The 17,689-nt window shown below is 43.3% G+C and overlaps 2 protein-coding genes across 2 annotated transcripts; both read right to left on the bottom strand.

The window, feature by feature from the left end:
- Positions 364-12,401, bottom strand: LOC8077852. Its single transcript, XM_002444380.2, has 17 exons — positions 12,021-12,401; positions 11,743-11,892; positions 11,254-11,288; positions 10,696-10,773; positions 9,945-10,047; positions 9,244-9,407; positions 8,089-8,141; positions 7,896-7,946; positions 7,702-7,818; positions 7,166-7,248; positions 6,657-7,077; positions 5,727-6,562; positions 5,500-5,640; positions 5,346-5,414; positions 4,244-5,272; positions 804-3,273; positions 364-709 (listed from the first exon to the last, which is right to left on the bottom strand). The coding sequence occupies exons 12-16, from the start codon at positions 6,253-6,255 to the stop codon at positions 809-811; spliced, it is 4,233 nt and encodes a 1,410-aa protein (XP_002444425.2). The 5' UTR covers positions 6,256-6,562; positions 6,657-7,077; positions 7,166-7,248; positions 7,702-7,818; positions 7,896-7,946; positions 8,089-8,141; positions 9,244-9,407; positions 9,945-10,047; positions 10,696-10,773; positions 11,254-11,288; positions 11,743-11,892; positions 12,021-12,401; the 3' UTR covers positions 364-709; positions 804-808.
- On the bottom strand, positions 13,411-17,419 carry LOC8077851 (receptor like protein 30). The gene has a single exon (XM_021465700.1). It carries the CDS (start codon positions 16,922-16,924, stop codon positions 13,898-13,900), a length of 3,027 nt encoding a protein of 1,008 aa, XP_021321375.1. The 5' UTR covers positions 16,925-17,419; the 3' UTR covers positions 13,411-13,897.

The raw sequence follows: 17,689 nt of genomic DNA, 5'->3' as shown, positions 1-17,689 counted from the left end.
CCAGGATAGGGGCGCTTTCGCGGATGGCGCTCGCGCGGACGTCCAGGGAGGGGGATCGACGGCGCTCACGCAGACGTCTAGGGAGGGGATTGGGGCGCATGGATCGACGGCGCTCGCGCGGACGCGATAGGAAAGGGAGAGGGGATCGGGGAGGGCGCGGACACGATAGGAAAGGGGAGGGATCGTGGAGGGGATCACGGTCGCCAGGCTGTTTCCTAGTAGGGAGTACGCGGACGCGCGGACGCACGCACGGCGAGGGCAGGACGAAAACGATTGTCGCACCAAAACGATGTCCCCTCTTTAGTCTTTTTAGTTGTATATACTAGGTAGCGTGCCCGTGCGTTGCTACGGGATAGCTAACATTTTTTATTAAAAATACACGTATCGCACAATAAGATAATAATATTATAATAAAACTTAAATACCAGCTATAAAGTGATATTTATCTTAAAGAAGCAAAGTTTCTGAACTCAAACATAGTCACGGAGAGCATGATGTTATAAGTCACAAATTCTACTTTATAGACCTTTCGGTGATACGACCAAGATAATGTTTAATATCGGCAGGAAGAAATCTTCGATATCCATTTCTTTCGTGCGCTAGTAAATCCACAAATAAGTTTCGCCGCATCTCCATACCATCCTGTCACACATTTGAGTATATGTATAGAACATCTCCCTGTAGAGTCTGATAAGCCAATTGAAAATACCTAAGAACAACAAATATAGAGATAGTGAGATATTATTTGTGCAAAACAATATGAATTACAAAAATACAATTATGAGTTAGTAAAGTAATGTTACCTCATCTATGGCGTTAGGACCTCCTTATATACAATATTTTTTGTGAAAGTTCCATCCGTTGTTAGGGTCTTCTTATCCTTATCTTTTTTATTTAATAACACATTCTTAGGCTTTTTTCCCATGGTATTTTTTTTAGCATTTTTCTTCTCTATATTTTTTGCCTCCTCCTCTTGTGCCTCTGCATCAGCTGGTAGGGCCAGGATCTTAATATTTGTTCTTGATGTGGCTCTAGACATCGCAACGTACAACTGGCCGTGAGAGAAGACCGGTGCAGGCAGGTACACACCCACATTCGGGATGGTTTGGCCCTGTGACTTGTTGACCGTCATGGCAAAGCTCAGCCTGATAGGAAACTGCTTTCTCTTAAACTGGAATGGGAACATCTCATCATCAGACGGGCATAACGGTATTCGAGGAAGGAATACCCGCTTCCCAGCATGCTGCCCGACAACGATTTCAGCGTCGATTGTATTTCTTCGGAACCCCCGTACCACCAACCTTGTACCATTGCATAACCCATTGGCGGGGTCAATATTCCTAAGCAATATGACAGGACACCCGAGCTTGAGCTTCAAGACATGTGGTGGCAGCCCGTTGGGGGTCAGGCTATTAAGAAACTCCGATGGATAGTAATTATGTGGATCATCTACCGCGGTGTCAAAACTATGATACACCGTCTCACCACCTTGGAACATATCAATCATTTTCATATTGATCATGTCCACCCAATCATTGCGTGTAGATAAAATCGCTCTGGTGGTGATGTAGTCTTTGTCCGCCATGTTTGCATTCAGATTTGGGAAGATGCTGTCAATCAGACTATGAAGATCTTTCTCGGCATCACCAGAGTACGGGATACAGATCTCATCTGGAATACGAACATTGCCATCTCCGTTAACCTCTTCCGTTCCACCACCAATGCGCAACAAATAATCCGCAAACCACGGATCACTCTGAGCCCTCATGTTGCGAACGAGCTTTAGGTGGCGCATGGATTCCCAAAGATACGACCTTCGTAGAGAAGCACCGACTATTTGAGCCCTAGATCCTTTCCGCACAACAGGGAGGACTTGTCTGAAATCCCCACCAAGGACAACAGTCTTCCCACCAAAGGGTAGGTGTGATCGACCCATGATATCACGTAGGCTATTGTCTAGTGCTTCCAAATTTTGCCTCTTTGTCATAGATGCCTCGTCCCAAATTATGAGAGCTGCTTGCTGCAACAACTTGGCAGTACCACTCTGTTTCGTGAAGCTACAACAACCGCCCTCTTGAAGAGTTAGGGGTATCTTGAAACGCGAGTGGGCTGTCCTCCCACCTGGCATTATGGCCGCTGCGACCCCAGATGTAGCTGTGGCAACGGCAAGCTTATCCTGGCTACGTAGTTTTGCGAGCAGTGCCCTATACAAAAATGTCTTTCCTGTCCCACCAGGTCCATCCACAAAGAATAGCCCACCTTGTTTGCTATAGACAGCTGCCATTATCTCATTGTAGGCAGACTTTTGCTCGACGTTGAGTGAGTCACACAATAGCACATCTTGAGGATTCTGCTCAACGCTAGCTTCCTCAAATATCTCACGAGGTATATGGCTGGCATCATCATATGAGTGATCAATATCTGGAAGAGGAAATGACCTTATGTCCTTTCCCATAGACTGCAACATGTTTCTAATGTCTATCAAAACCATTTGTTGCACGAGATCTGAGGATGGATTATTGCGGCTATAGTCCTCTGACATTGCATCGTAGTGTTTTGTCCACAACCCCATCACATCATGCGGTTCACAGAATACCAATATTGTTGCAAATAGCCTTCTTAGAGAGCTAGGCATCTCGAACAAAGTAGCTTCCGTTAGACATTCATCTAGGGTATTATCCTCTTCGATTAGACCCCTCCTTTCTGCAGCTTCACGAAACGAAGGTAGTAGCACCCCATCAATTGTCCTGAGGTGTTCATATGAGGTAGCACCAACAACATTGTTCAAGAGAACACGAAGAAAGTAGCGTTCACCCTCGGCAGGATGGGCCGAGATGACTCTACCAATTTGGAAAACAGAGTTTTTCCTTTTTTGCCAGAATTTACCATCAGACTGCCAGGTAAAATACTCTGGGAAGTCTCGATATAAGATTTTGCGAGCTTCCTCATCATGCCTGTTTGCATCGAAGTATGCTGTCAACATTGACTCTTCTACACCTGGCCTATTAACGATCTTTTCGACCTTGTCCCGTTTATGAAATGCCACCATGTGCATGTCGGGTAGATGAAGTTGCAGCTGCTGTACTGGCGGATGGTTCTTGCTCAAGTCGAAGCCATATATCCTCCATAGTGCTTCTGGAGGCGTCACCCAACGGGCGTCTCTATACTGTTTGATCTCATCAATGTTTCCTTTCCCGTCCTCTTTGTCGGTCTCCCTCATCACAACTGATGCCCTATCATGTCCCTTGTATATGTACTTGAACAAATACTTTACTGATTTAATGCTCCCACAAGCCTCAACGTTTATATGGCAGTTGAAGGTACGAAGCAAGCAAGGGTTGTAAGGCACAACCCATTGATTGTCCAAGTAGTGGCCTCGAACTTTTAGCATGCGACCATCATTGCGTCGCCGATAGATGGGGTATGAATCCTTTCCCTGTGATGTTGCCTCACAGAATGGTCGTGGGTAATGGTTCTTGCATGACCCACGGCCAGCCGTGCACGGACAGGATGGATTAAGCGTCCCGCAAGGACCATGCATCATATGCTTCGTGACCATCTTGTATAGCTCAGGGTATTTTTTCTTATTTGGTAGCTCTGCACTAATGATCATGTCATATTGCTCGGGACATGTGAGCTTGTACTTTCGTTCCATTATTAGCAAGAAGTGTGCATGCGGCAATCCCCTCTTTTGGAACTCTACTACATATACGTAGGCCTTCACCTTACCAAGTATGTCTTTTTCCATCAACATTTTTCTCATTGCATCCAACTTTGCTCTGAAGACCCGTGTGACGAGATCTGGGCGGTCCTGTGGTGTCTGGCCTGGGTAAAGTTCATTCTTGATCTCATCCCAATTAGGGTTGCATGTCATTGTGAGAAAGATATCAGGTTTACCATACTTTCGAACCAGAGCCATTGCATCCATGTATCGACGCCTCATGTCACGGGGTCCTCCGATGAATGACGAAGACAACACAGTACGCCGTCCAACATTCTCAGCAGACCCTTCACCCGAATGCATGCTATCCACGAGGCCTTGGTATAGGTCAGCCCTCAATGTATCCTGATTGTTCCTCATGTAGTCTAAACGTGAGCTCTCAATCTTGATATAGGTGTCGACGGCAAACTGCTGGAAAAGGCGTCGGCCATAGAGTATAGGATTAAATATCCCTGGCCGCATCTGAAACTTGTAGCAATAGTAGTCGCGTACTGAGACACATATATTTGAAACAGGTTCTACAGAGAGACATTGTTTGAATTAGTATCATGAGTTTGCAGAAAGAGTTTACTTTGCATAATTGAAAAAAGATCAATTTACCTCCATCGTCGTCACCATTCTCAGCACGCCTTTTACGGGTTGCTCGAGCTCGATCAATTTGAGCCATAGTTACACCCACTTTTGGAATGCAATTGTGCCACCCGAGCTCACCCTTTGGAAAGAACAACGGGTATGATAGTGAGTCGTAGCATGCATTATATGAGCGGATGCCATGTATAGACCGATCCTTCCCTTGGAGGAGAACACTATGCTCGAATTGGCCATGACGCTCACTACCCTCAACCCATACGGCGGCCACCTCTGATGTCAACGGCACATTATATGTTCTTTGATCAAGGCGTTGGTCAAGGTTCAGCTCAACTCGGTAATCCTCGAGGTTTTCAACATGACCCATACTCCTTAGTTGCTGAGAGTAAGGATTCCCTTCAAGGATCCCAACCAATTGTTGTATAACTTCTCTATCTTTTTGGGCGCATTGCTCACGACACTTGCTCATGCGATGCTCGAGGGATGGGTCGTCATCATAAAAATAAAGTTCGAGGTGTCTTTTTTCGACACCCTCCTCTTTACCAAATGATCGTATGTTATGGTAAATCTGACCATGGGCACGAAATGTGTAGACACCACAGATTCGCATGTTAGTGGTGATACGATCCAGGTGGCAGTACAAAGACGTGAAAGAGAAGTGGCCGTTGAAGTATCTGATGTTTGCACGAAAGTGCCTAGCATCAGCGTCCGAGCTTGACCACAACCTCATGAGCTCTGGTGGTGTCTCAGGACTTGAAAGATGAATCTTTCCACCCCTACAACAGAATCCGGGGGGTTCGCCATCAAATTTCTTTGCGTTACAGTGCTTGCAGTTCGGCACCGAGGGTAACATGTGCGACTCTGATGGGACATTAGCATAGACCCGGTCATATGGATCTGGGACATCAGGCTCATGATTCTCTTGCTCATATGTGTCGACATCGGTTCCCTCATCCTCGTCTTCTAAAAAAAAGTTCACGTGTTACGTGTTGAAAGAAAATTTATGAATTAAACTTTTTACTGTTACGCAATGTACCTTGACCGGCGAAAAAGTATGCCTCATCCTCTTCCTCGTCCTCCTCAAATATGACATCTTCGTCATAGTCTGTTTAACATGGCCACATATATGTTGAAAGAAATATTATGGCATATAAACACAAGAAAGAGATAAAATGTAATAAAGAAAATACCATCCTCGACCATAGAGTCTGATGTATGATCTTGTGCACTATATGGAGGCATTGAAGAGGTACCGTCAGCTACAGACGGTTGTGTTTGTGTGCCTATACAATTATTAGGTGCTTGAATTGGAGTTTGTTGGGTGACACCATCTGTAGTAAGAGAAAGTATGACGTTTTGTAATATGTTAGCGAAGGTAAAAAATCTTCCTAATATATGGTCGAGGAAGGTTCATTACCGTTGCAAACAACACTCGGTTGAGTCAGTCCGTTCGAATCGTTGCATTTTCCATCCGCACACCCTCTAGCCCTTCCTCCAATGTTTGCTTCAAAAACCCGATTGCGACGGGATAGAAGGGCATTTCTCTCGCCATTGGTCACTCGATGTCTATGTATGGTCTGTGCCGCTACCAATTCAGGGGTCTCGACTTCTGGATTTTGAACTACAGTTGGTGCAATGTGGACAGGCGTGCCACCGAATTCAGGTATTTCCATATCATCTAAAGGCGCTTCAGGCGATTGAGGTGAAGCACGGAAAACAATTTGAGGGTTGAAGTGAGGGCTCTCCATAGCAATTGAGTCCAGATGCAAACTGTTGGACCGATTTTCCCTCACCATCCTATTGTAGTTTTTCTTGCTCTCTTTTCGTTTCTCCTTCTTTTCTTGTGGAGTCATTTGCAGTTTTCTTGCAGCGGCTATCCGTGCATTTTTTGCCGCATACGAGTCACGTCGTCTCTTATTTATTAGCACCTTTTGTTCAGGAGACATTGCAGCCCTTCGTGCTCTATCTAGCTCGCGCTTACGCTCTTTTAGACACGTGACAATGTCCTTGATGGGACTGGATGTATTGACAACACCTATATATAATAAAAAAAAGTATGATTTCCAATCTATTATAGAGGTACATTAATTCCGTGTTACATTGTCATGAATGGCAATTGGGTTGGCCACTCTATTTTTTCTTCTCAAATAGATAACATTAATAAAAAAAATAATGTACCTGGGTTTAGATCAGGTGATGCAGCAGTCAAGTCAAGCATGCCACTTTGATCTACACATCTATCGGAGTAATTATCTACATATATATATAATAATATTAAATTAACCTTGGCCTTACCATCATACAAACACAAGAAAAAAAATTAATCAGTAAAAAAACAAAATGATACATGTGTTTTCTTTATCACTCGGCATGGGTTTATATGAATTGTCTCGATGTAGCCAGTCACTATCTTCATAGCCATTGGTGTTTTCCGTGGTTGATTTAAATCCATCTGGTACAACATAATTATATTCTAAATAAGCAAACAAATGACTAATACAAGTAGGTGATATACAATACTATGTCTCACATAAACGAAAAAAATGGTAATACAAAAATCAAAAACGGAAAATTAGAATACGGTGGACCTCTGGACCCAGCAGCTAGTGAAGTTTCTGCCTTTTTTTGATGATATTTTTCTCTACGTTTTTTATTTTTTTCATCCCTTTGTTCTTGAGTCATTGTTGCATGTCTTGCCTTTTCTCTTTCCCTTTTACGTTGCACACGTTCATCAGCTTGCACTTGTGAATTTGATGTTGTATGAACAGCTGTTTGAAAATAAGTTCATACAAATTTACTTAATCACCACCAATAATACAAGTGAAAGTGTGTTTGGAAAAATATATGAACAATTACCTCCATTAATGGAGTTTGTCAAGTCTGCAAATGGCGTACGACCTTCATTGTTTTGTATAGGTTCCATTATGAACAATCTCTTCCTGATACCAAATGATAGAAATTAGATGCTCTAGCTTTCCCAAAGAAGGAATACTCTTGAGCTAGACGAAAACACATCATTCAACATGTTTTGATTTACGAGCCGGACCTTATAAAGAGCAATATGGGTCTATTTGGATCTAGAGGGCTAACAGACATGGTTGAGTAAGAGCAAAAAAAAATTCAGAATTGGCATTGTGACAAGGTCGGAGTATAAAGCAATCAACCATAGACATGTAATAGCAAAAAAGAAAGTAAGAGCAAAAATAAATAAATGACCAGCAAGTATGATTCTATTTTAAGAGAATTGTAAGCCAAATACCTGATTAAATGTTTAACAATCATAAATCAAAACGACCAGTTATAATTTAATATTTTCAAAACCAATTGAACCTAAGATGGTTGGAACACCTGAACATGACAACATGTGTTTTATGAGGTGATAACGGTAATACCTTGGCTCTTTGGAAGTGGTTCGATTGCCTTATGTGCTAACCTGACAAGACAAGCTGCCCTTCGACCAACTTGACAACTTCAAGTGCGCAAAGTAGCTTAAATAACAGCAATGCAAACTGAAAATGACAAGAGCTTGAGCAATGAAGAATGTGCATGGAAGTCCTCTGAAAAGGGTAATTGGTAATGTACGTACCTGTTTCCTCCTTGCTTTCTCTCTTTGCTTAGATGAACAAGCTAATAGTATCTGCCAATGGTTTGACAAAGAGACCAGTCTGGTGAACAATATTTTTTTTCAGGGAATAAAGGCCTACCAGTCAAGATCTTTGCAAAAATGCTTCACCCTGAATTTTCAAAATGCACAGAAATTCATTAGAAAATTTGCTTACCTTTATTGTTTTATACTGGAGTCCTCCAATAGTAGTTTTCTAGCTCTTATAATCTGCAGTGCATAAATAAAGCATGTACATATTAGTAATTTTACTAACTCCACAAATAGTAGAACACATTGTATTGATCATAGACCGTAACAACAGCTGCAGTTTAATAAGTTCTGTGGGTTCAAAGAATTTTCTAATGAGTTTTGAGCACAGTCCAGCAGCCAGTAAAATATATTAATATGTTGGCTCTGCCCTGAAGATCATATAGCAAAATTGGATATGTATTGTTATCAAATAAACTTCACTTTTCATGATGCCTATGTTGACTTATACCACTCCAATCTTATTTCGAGAAGTTGTCTGAACAGCAGTGTACATTGTGCGCAGAGAATATTTCGAGAAGTTTGTGGCATCCCAGAACCTAAACTGCAAAAGTAAACCTTTTCTAATTGATATCCCAAAATACAGAAGCAATTGCATTGATGCAGCAGTAGTCGTATTATCATTCATTACCACAAAATAAGTGCTGAGCCAATGAGTGGAACAAAGTCAGCTTCTATATTAGGCACAAAAGTAGCCCAGTGCCTGGCCAAAAGGGGTGACTGCAGTAGCCCACTCCAAAAGGCATATATTTTTGACTGGGCTGATGACTCCAGTAATGATGAATGCACAACCATTATGATTTCCAGGAAAAAAAAAGGATCCATGCTAATACTCAAGCAAAGAATTTGACCTCCCAGACCATTGTTGGTTCCATAACAGATGTAATGGTCGTGACTCAGGCTTGAATTCTTTTAAGAAGCCAGAGCCTGTTGGTTCTACTTATGATTTATATGATGCATATGATATTGGGCCATGTACTCAGATGGCAGCTGAAGCCATGGAAGCATTGTCCAATGCATCAACTGTAAATTAGGCGAGGAATGACTTGAAGAAAATAAATAAACAACAGGTATAAGAGGGCAATTAATTAAGGAAACTCATGGTTGTAGTTTCTGTTTTCACTATTCAGTAGTGGTGCCCACCTTGATAATATATTTCCTTAGTTGGAGTAGTGGTTCATCGGGACAGTAACAGATCGAGAACTGACTAAATCGTGATAGAATGGGATTAATGAAGAAAGGACAGTGCACACAAGAAAATAAACCAGAGATTAGGATGGACCTCGGTGCCTATGCGTGGCCTTCAACGCTCGTCAACAATGCGTGTTGCCGCTACCGCTCGGCTTACGCGATGTCGTCGCCACTCCTAGGTCTTGTTTGTTCCCCACTGGCAATCTGTGATGGCGCAGCTTCCCCTCACGGCGACACCCTCAGCAACGGCAGCGACTGCCCGAGTTCCGCGTGGGAGAGATGGCCGGTGATGTGGGCCGGTGATGGTCGGAGTATAAAGCAACCAACCATAGACAGGTAATAGCAAAAAAGAAAGTAAGAGCAAAAAGCAATAAATGACCAACAAGTGTTCATTCTATTTTAAGAGAATTGTAAGCCAAATACTTCACAAATGCAACTGAACAAACTTCCTAAGCATCATGAGCTCTTCCCCCCTAAGCATGACCTCTCTCTCCATAAGTAAGAAAGGCTCTAGTCACTGTTTGGCTATTTCAAGAAATGTGTATCTCCAAATAACAGAGACAATTGTCACAACACATTGTGCAGTGAAAAAGGAAATTAATCGTTGATTGTGCAAATGCGTTGTAAATTGCTTCTCTCTGTTTCACAGATGCAGACAACACATTGAGCTAACTAATATGTTGGACTCACGATCATCTCCAACAACACAACAAAGGTAAGATTAATTACACAACAAAGTTAGGGTTGGCCGATTTTGCACAGCAGGAAGCAAAAAGAAGGGGGTTGGAACACCTGGTATCAGCAATGGTTGAGCGGATGTGGCATTGGTCCTCGATGGCGGCGTGGTAGTGGACCTTGGTGGCGATGTTCCAGCTCTCTGGTAGTATGGTCAGGCCTGAAAAGATACTACAATAATGTGAAGCACATAATAGCTATACTGCCTGTTTTAGAATTAACAATTTTCAAGTAGCCATTCAGTCAAAAAAGAAAGTAAAAGGAAAATAAATGTATATACATTATTGCTATTATTTCACCAATGCATGCATGAGAAAGCAACACATCCAAGATCCATCCACTGGTAACACAAAGCAGCAATTGGAGATAGTGGGATACGAATTTCAACTATCATAGTTTGTTAAAAAAAATGTTTCTAAAGCAAACAAGAGAAAATGTCACAGAAAACAGCCAGCATTAAATCCTGCATTTCTCTTGTAGGAAAGAGCTCAAGAGTTGTGGTGGAAACCATGTGATCACTTCCATATCACACAGTCACCTCGCTTTCCAAATCCATCACTAATCCAGAACAAAACAGACTGCAGCCAGATGGATCCAGAAAAACAGAACCAGTGCAAAGAGCGATGCAACATACAAAAGGATAAAAAACAGAACTGCTTGGAGGAAGACAGAAGCAAAAGACCAACAATGGAATATGCAGTCCAGACCCTCCTGTCAGCTAATGACTGAATGGTCAAACAAAACATATGCTAGAACAACTTCATTGAGTTCACAATTTACTTCTAGATGGAAAAAAGAAGCAAAATACCAACACTCCAGGCCCTCCTAACAGTTGATATGGATGGTAAGAAGTTCCGGTTTGGGTGCTGACACTGATGTAAATTATCTGTAAGAGCATCTCCAAGAGATTAGCCAAAAACAATAGCCAAATTTACTGATTTAGCTACTCTCTAAAATAGATTTGACAAAAAAATATTAGAGTACTCCAAGAGACTCTGTAAAGGATGGCTAGTGAGGTAGGCTATCCAAAAGTAGAGAGCGAATAAGGTGGGATGGAGAGCTACTAAATTTAAAGAGTCGTTTACAAAGTCTGTTAGAAACGTTTTTCCTTTAACAATAGCTAAATTTATCTTTAGAAAATGATTTGGTTAATCTCTTGGAGATGCTCTAAACAGTATGCATTTGAATTTGCCACTATATGATGCAGCTATATCTATGGTGCATTTCAGCGATATATCTATGGTGCATTTCAGCGATATATCTATGGTGCAGCTACAAGAGCTAAAGTGACACTTAATTAAATGATATTCAGCAGAATAAATGATGAAATAAACTCATGCTCATATTGAATTTGTAGGATTCACACCTCCAATAATTTTTCTTCAGGTTCAGCCTCTTGAACTACAGAAAAAAAGACCATCAGCAAAATGGACTGCAGAAAAAAAACACTCAGTCATTGAAACCCCTGATGTGCCCTAAGCAATTGAAGCAAAGATCCCTCAACTTTCTTCTTACTTTTAGAATTGGACAGATCGGATACAACACCACAATTTCTACAGACTTACCAGACATAGGTAAACACCAAAATTAATTAGTGTCATCTGGAATGCAAGACTTGCCTCAAGCACAGGCTCTGCGACTTCCTCATACACAAGTTTGTGTCTAGCTAATTTGTAGGATTTACAACTATAGAAAATAAGACCATCAATATAATCGACTGCAGAAAAAACACTTTTATACACTTCAAGCAATTGCCTTGACTGATGCTAGCTGCAGCTAGCGATTCATAGTAGAAAAATAATATCCATGTGCTCGGTTTCAGAAAACAGGAAGGGGAGAGAAGGGGTACGAATACCTGGTGGGTGTTGGCCGCCGCCGGCGGGTATACGATGCCTCTAGCACCACCCTATCGATGATGCCCTAAGACGCTGCATCCGCCGCATCACTTCAACTTGAGACGCGTAGATCTTGGGTCCGACACTTCAAACGCCGCTTTGCCCCGTCCCTGCCACGGCTCACGATGCCCGCCGCAGCAGCGTGGTTATGGTTAGGGTGTGGGCGAGGGCCGAGGGCGACGCCACCACCAGCGTGTGCAATGGAGACGATGACAACGAATGCGAGGGCGAGCGGTACCACTGTGAGGGTGAGGGCGAGCAGAGGAGATTGCAGAGGGGAGAGACGACGTGACGGCGGTGGCTTCTGCGGGCGAACGTGGGTTGGTGAGGCGGCGCCGAGGAGGATCTGGGAGGGGAGCGTCGACGAGGATCTGGGAGGGGGCGCCGAGGAGGATTTGGGAGCGGGGCTCCGAGCAGGATACGGGAGGGCCGAGGAGTATCTGGGAGGGGGGGCTCTGCGTCGACGCGGATCTGGGAGGGACGGAGGGGGCGGCGAGGAGAGGCGGATTTGGGAGCGGGGCTCCGAGCGGAAGAGAGAGCCGGGCGGGATGCGCGTCGCAGGGGCAGGACGAAACCGCGAGAGAAGAATGTCGCACGAAAAGTTTGTCCACGTTTTGGTCTTTTTAGTTGTATATAGGAGATGTATAATAGGAGAGGAGACTTCATACGTATACCACAAGATTTGATATGACGAGAAATCTTATAATTAATTCAGATCTAAGCTAGCATGCATGCATGCCACACAGACCCAGCCAATTAAGGGCACACGGTTGCTGTCTGTGATATCCATCACTCTCGTCAGCACTTGCAGCTGATAGACAATATCTTTTTCACCTGTTTTTGAGTTCGGCGTCAAGATTTATGGTTCCGAGCTTGGCATCAAAATCTATAGCTTTGGAGTACCAGCTATGTCAGTACCACCTAAGATGCCATGCTGTGGTGAGTAGACACCTCGGAGCTAAGATCTGTGACACCAAGCAATGTTATCTCAGAGCCACAAGTTCTGGCGCCGACTCTCTAGGTTCAAAGATGAGTTTATCTTTTTTTTAGAGCCAAATGTATTTTTTTAAAAAAGCTAAATTATAAAAAAAAATAGGTGATAAGGAGCAGTGATTCGAGTTTCATTCGAGGTTCGAGCTCATTCACCCGGATCTCCTGTATCGTGATTCTCCGCCTCCTCCTCTTCCCTTCGTCTCGGATCCCCGCCTCAGCCACGTGATAGTCACCTTCGCCGACGAGGACGCCGGCGGGCTGGGTGGGCGGTGGGTCCTTCCGCGGCGTGCTGGCAGCATCCGCGCGGAACAAGCGCGCCTAAGCGGCGGCGCACAGTTATGGCCTCGTCACGCTCCGCGCGTCCGCCGTCAACCCCAGCCGGCCGCCCAGCCGAAGCAAGGTCCTTTCGTTCCGCACCCGCCTCCGCCAGACCGCCACGGCGCCACCACCACTGGCTCTTCTGGAACGACGCGGTGTGTCGCTGCTGGTAGTTACTTGCTCCTGGATTTGACCTTGATTACTATAATATTATAAACATAGGATGAATCATAATTCTTGTCTTTGTACAATATCTATGTGCTTAGCAATCACTAATTGCTCGTGTTTTATTGTGGTTGTTACATGACACACTGGTTACTAACCTGGAAACAGGAGACTGAATGCATATGTTCCGATACAATTTAGACATGCAGAGGTATTATCGCTGTTAGTTCATACTTTGTCAATTGTCATAGACTTGTCCATGTAGCTTTGGTTAACCTTACATTTAACTGGTATTAACCATGTTCTTTAGTATATATATAAGAAAAGTAAAAGTTTTGTTAACTTTTCAGTACTTTTTTTTTCTGTCGTCATTCTTTTTCCTGGCAAAGCAGAGTTTCATATCTTAATCATATCGAATAAGCTGTACACAGTATAGTAGTAGGTATGAAATTCCAGATGAGATCCTCAACTAAGTTTTTCTCTTGCAAAAATATAGCATCTAACTATGCGAAAGCACCATGTAAATTTATTTCCCAAGCTTGAAATATACATAATAATGCTGTTGAACAGGAACATGGCGTGATGCCTGCTCATTTTCTTGCACATATCATTGAAGTATGCAAACACTAAAAATTCATTTCAGTGGCGACGGCTGCGGATCCATGGCTGCAGAACATCTAGCAGAAATTTGTCCACCTGCCAGTATAGCCACCTCCTCCCGTTGCCCCACAGCAGCGTGGTCGCAAACACGATGACCAAGCCAGAAACAACCCCTGCCTCAATCGACAAAAATTCCCAGTTCAGCTTGTTAGAAGAGCCCGGTGTAGCAGCAGCAGATGGTGTGTGGTTCGTGTCACACAGGCGTGGCAGCGGCTTCCCGCACAGCCCGTCGTTTCCCAGAAATGACGTCTCTGGGAACGTCAAGAACTGGCTGGACTGTGGTATCATCCCGGACAGATGATTGTAGGAAAGGTTGAGCACCTCGAGGAATGACATCAGTGCCATTGCTGGAGGGATCTCCCCGGAGAGCTGGTTGCTGGAGAGATCAAGTGACTCCAGCTGCCGCATGTTAGCGATCTGGGGAGGGATCCCGCCGGTGAAGGAGTTCCTGGAGAGGTTGAGCCCCTTGAGAAACTTCAGGTCGCCGATCTCGTTGGGGATGATACCCTGGAAGTTGTTGTTGGAGAGATCGAGGGACATGAAGACTGAAAGTATCTGTACCAGAGTTGTTTCTTGCCCCTTGAGTGTGACTGTGACTGAGTTATCGTAGTAATAGTATGGCATGGGACTTGTAATTGGAGGTGATGCTGAAGTTTCAATAATTCCAACGTACATGCTGGGAGCTCCTGAAGAAACCATCATAGCTTTGAACTGCTTAAGGAATCGTGTTGGTATTCTGCCATTAAGAGAATTTGAAGAAAGATCCAGAACCTGCAACTCTGGGAAAGAGGGACCTGTCTGTTTGTTCATCCCATAGTGATCAATGGGACCATGAAACCGGTTTGAGCTCAGAACAAGCACTTTCAACAAAGGAAGTACTCCCAGCCACTCTGGAAACTCATCGACTATCCTGTTGTCTCCAAGGTCCAGAACTTGTAGCATGTGGCAGTTGATCATAGACACTGGCAATTTCCCCTCCAATTTGTTGCTGTTGATATCTAATTTTTGAAGTGCACATCCCTTGTTGATATCCTGAGGCAAGGATCCATGGAAATTGTTACCTCTCAAGTTCAGTATCTCAAGATACTTGTTATGTTTCAGCAAACAAGGTGGTATTAACCCACTGAAGCTGTTAAAAGAAAGGTCTAGAACTTGGATGTATGTTACATTACAGATCAAATGTGATAGTTCTCCAGTAAGGCTATTGTTTGCTAATGACAGGAATTCAGCAGACTTAACACTTGACCAAAACTTGGGCATGATAGAAGAATTAAAATGGTTGTTGGAGTAGTCCAATTGGTCAATTCCTGGTGGGGGTAGTGGGAGATCTCCCCCAATCTTGTTGGAATGGAGATCCAGATTACGGATTGATCTATTCGATAAATTTGTATCAATGCTGGTAATTAAGTTATGAGAGAGATCAATGCTCAAGCCATAAGATGGTCCAATTCCCCATATCCAATCCGGTATGTGTCCACCAATATTGTTGTTTGAAAGGTCTAAATAGTAAACATTTCTCTGGTGCATCAGGAATTTAGGTACATATGACAGATTACATGATGCCAACTCCAAAGACCAAATACTTGTTGGATATTCTGCGAATGAGTGACTGTCATCTTTCTCCACAATAGACAACCTGTTATTGGATAGTGACAGATATCCAATCTTCTCATAATTCTTAATGAAACTTAGATCTACAGTACCAGTGAGATTGTTTGATGAAATGTCCAATGTTTCTAGTCCTAGAAGCTTCGACAATGAGTTTGGGATTGGTCCTTGCAGTATATTGTTGCTAATAATAATCTGTGTCAAACTAGAAGATATATGAGGATACAGCCGAAACTTTCCGGTGAAATTATTTTGTGAGAGATCTAAATACTTCAAAGAAGGCTGAGAAAACAAAGATGCAGGTATCTCACCGGATATAGAATTATTCATAAGATAAAGTGTGGTCAGGTTGCGTAAAGCAAGGTTGTCTGGGTGTAATTGACCTGTTAATTTGTTACTTGACAAATTGATCTCCTCAATCTTTAACCATTGAGCGAAGGACGGGATGGGCCCATGGAATTGACAATAAGACAAGTCCAATACAGTTAGATTTGCGAGGTTCCCGATAGATTCTGGAATTTTTCCAGAAAATTTGGTGTAAGCGAGATTTAAAAACTGCAAAGCGCTGCCCTGTATGAACTCTGGCAGCTCTCCATATAGATTCTCATTCCATGATAGATCTAGAACTGTCAAACTTTTGATACGAAGTATCTTTGAGGGGAAGGTTCCAGTCAGTGTACTAAGTTGAAGCCGAAGAACTACCAAGGATGAGAGCTCAGAAAGAAATTCAAGCACAGTATCAACTCGACCAGTAACTATGCACCGTTGCATGCTTAGCTCTTGGAGGCCTGACGTTTTATTGGCAGAGGAAGCATGAGCCAAATTGGTTGAACCTACCGAAATGTTGACACGATCAAGGTATAGCTTTTGGAGACTGCCAAGGCTGTCAATCAAAGTATCAAGGGTCAAGCTTTGTAAATCAAGGCCAGACAGGTCTAAAGTGACCAATTTGGCAAATTGGCCGTTCATAACAGGTAAGTAGCCGGACAGCCCAGAATAAGAGAGGTTAAGGTACTTGAGGTCTTTGAGGTTGTCAAGTCCTGGGCTTGGCCATGGACTTCCATGGAAGTTGTTGTTGGCAAGGCTAAGGAAATGAAGCGAGGTAAGATTAATAAAGATATCAGAACTGATATTACCCGACATGTAGAGATTAGAGAGGTCGAGAGCAGTGACTCGGCCCGTCTCATCTTCGCATCTGATTCGTTCCCATGTACAGCAGCCAGTGCTTGCTTCCCAGGACGAAAGATTTGAGAATGCTGGATTCAAGTTCAAGCGGAAGCCGCTTTTGAGGCGCAGCAGCGCGGCGCTTTGATCTTGGTGGCACAGGCACGCTACACGACATATGGAAGTCAAGATAATAGCAAGGATGATAAGGTAGTTTTGGTGACGACAAAACATGGCTTCGAGCTAGAGCTAGTTGTGATTTTGGGGAACTCCCAAGTCCTCAGACCTCAGCCGAGGAGAGAGGGCGCTCAATGTGCTAATGAAAATGCCGCTGCCTGCTGGTAGGTCTTAAAAGGACGGATGTTCAATTATCAGGGTTGAACGAGTCCACAGTTTGGTCGTCGCAAAGAATAAAAAAAAGAGTCCACACTTTGGTGGCACGCGTGGATCCGATCTTGGACGTTTCATCCTCCCGCGCTTCCACCAGTCCACTACCAAGGAAGAAAGAAGACTCTGTTTAGTGCACTGGGAAGAAATTTAGGAGGGAAATATCAAGATGTTAGGTAGTACATTGGAAATTGATGATGGCGGAACAATCCTCACCTCTCAATTCAGGTAGCTAGTCTTAAGGGCTTGATTTGCTTGTGGTCTTTAGGGGGTGTGCTGTAACATTTTCGTTTTATTTGACAATTAGTATTCAATTATGGATTAATTAGACTTAAAAAATTCATCTCGAAAATTATTCTCTAGCTATATTTTTAGTTGTAAATAGTTTATATTTAATACTTTATATATATGTTCAAATATTCGATAAGATAAACGATAAAATTTACCAACGTGAACCAAATAGGTTCTAGTCAACCTAGACCTGGGTCTGTTGACCCGTGAGTATAAAAAACTAGGCTGAATCTGCTGTGCACTCTAGCCCCACCAGCAGTAGTTTGTAGATGAAGCATTCATGATTGAGGCCACATTACTGCCGGTAGTGTGTAGATGAAA

Source organism: Sorghum bicolor, chromosome 7 (genome assembly GCF_000003195.3).
Source record: "Sorghum bicolor cultivar BTx623 chromosome 7, Sorghum_bicolor_NCBIv3, whole genome shotgun sequence".
Taxonomy (NCBI): domain Eukaryota; kingdom Viridiplantae; phylum Streptophyta; class Magnoliopsida; order Poales; family Poaceae; genus Sorghum; species Sorghum bicolor.
This window is presented reverse-complemented; position numbering and strand designations above follow the sequence as displayed.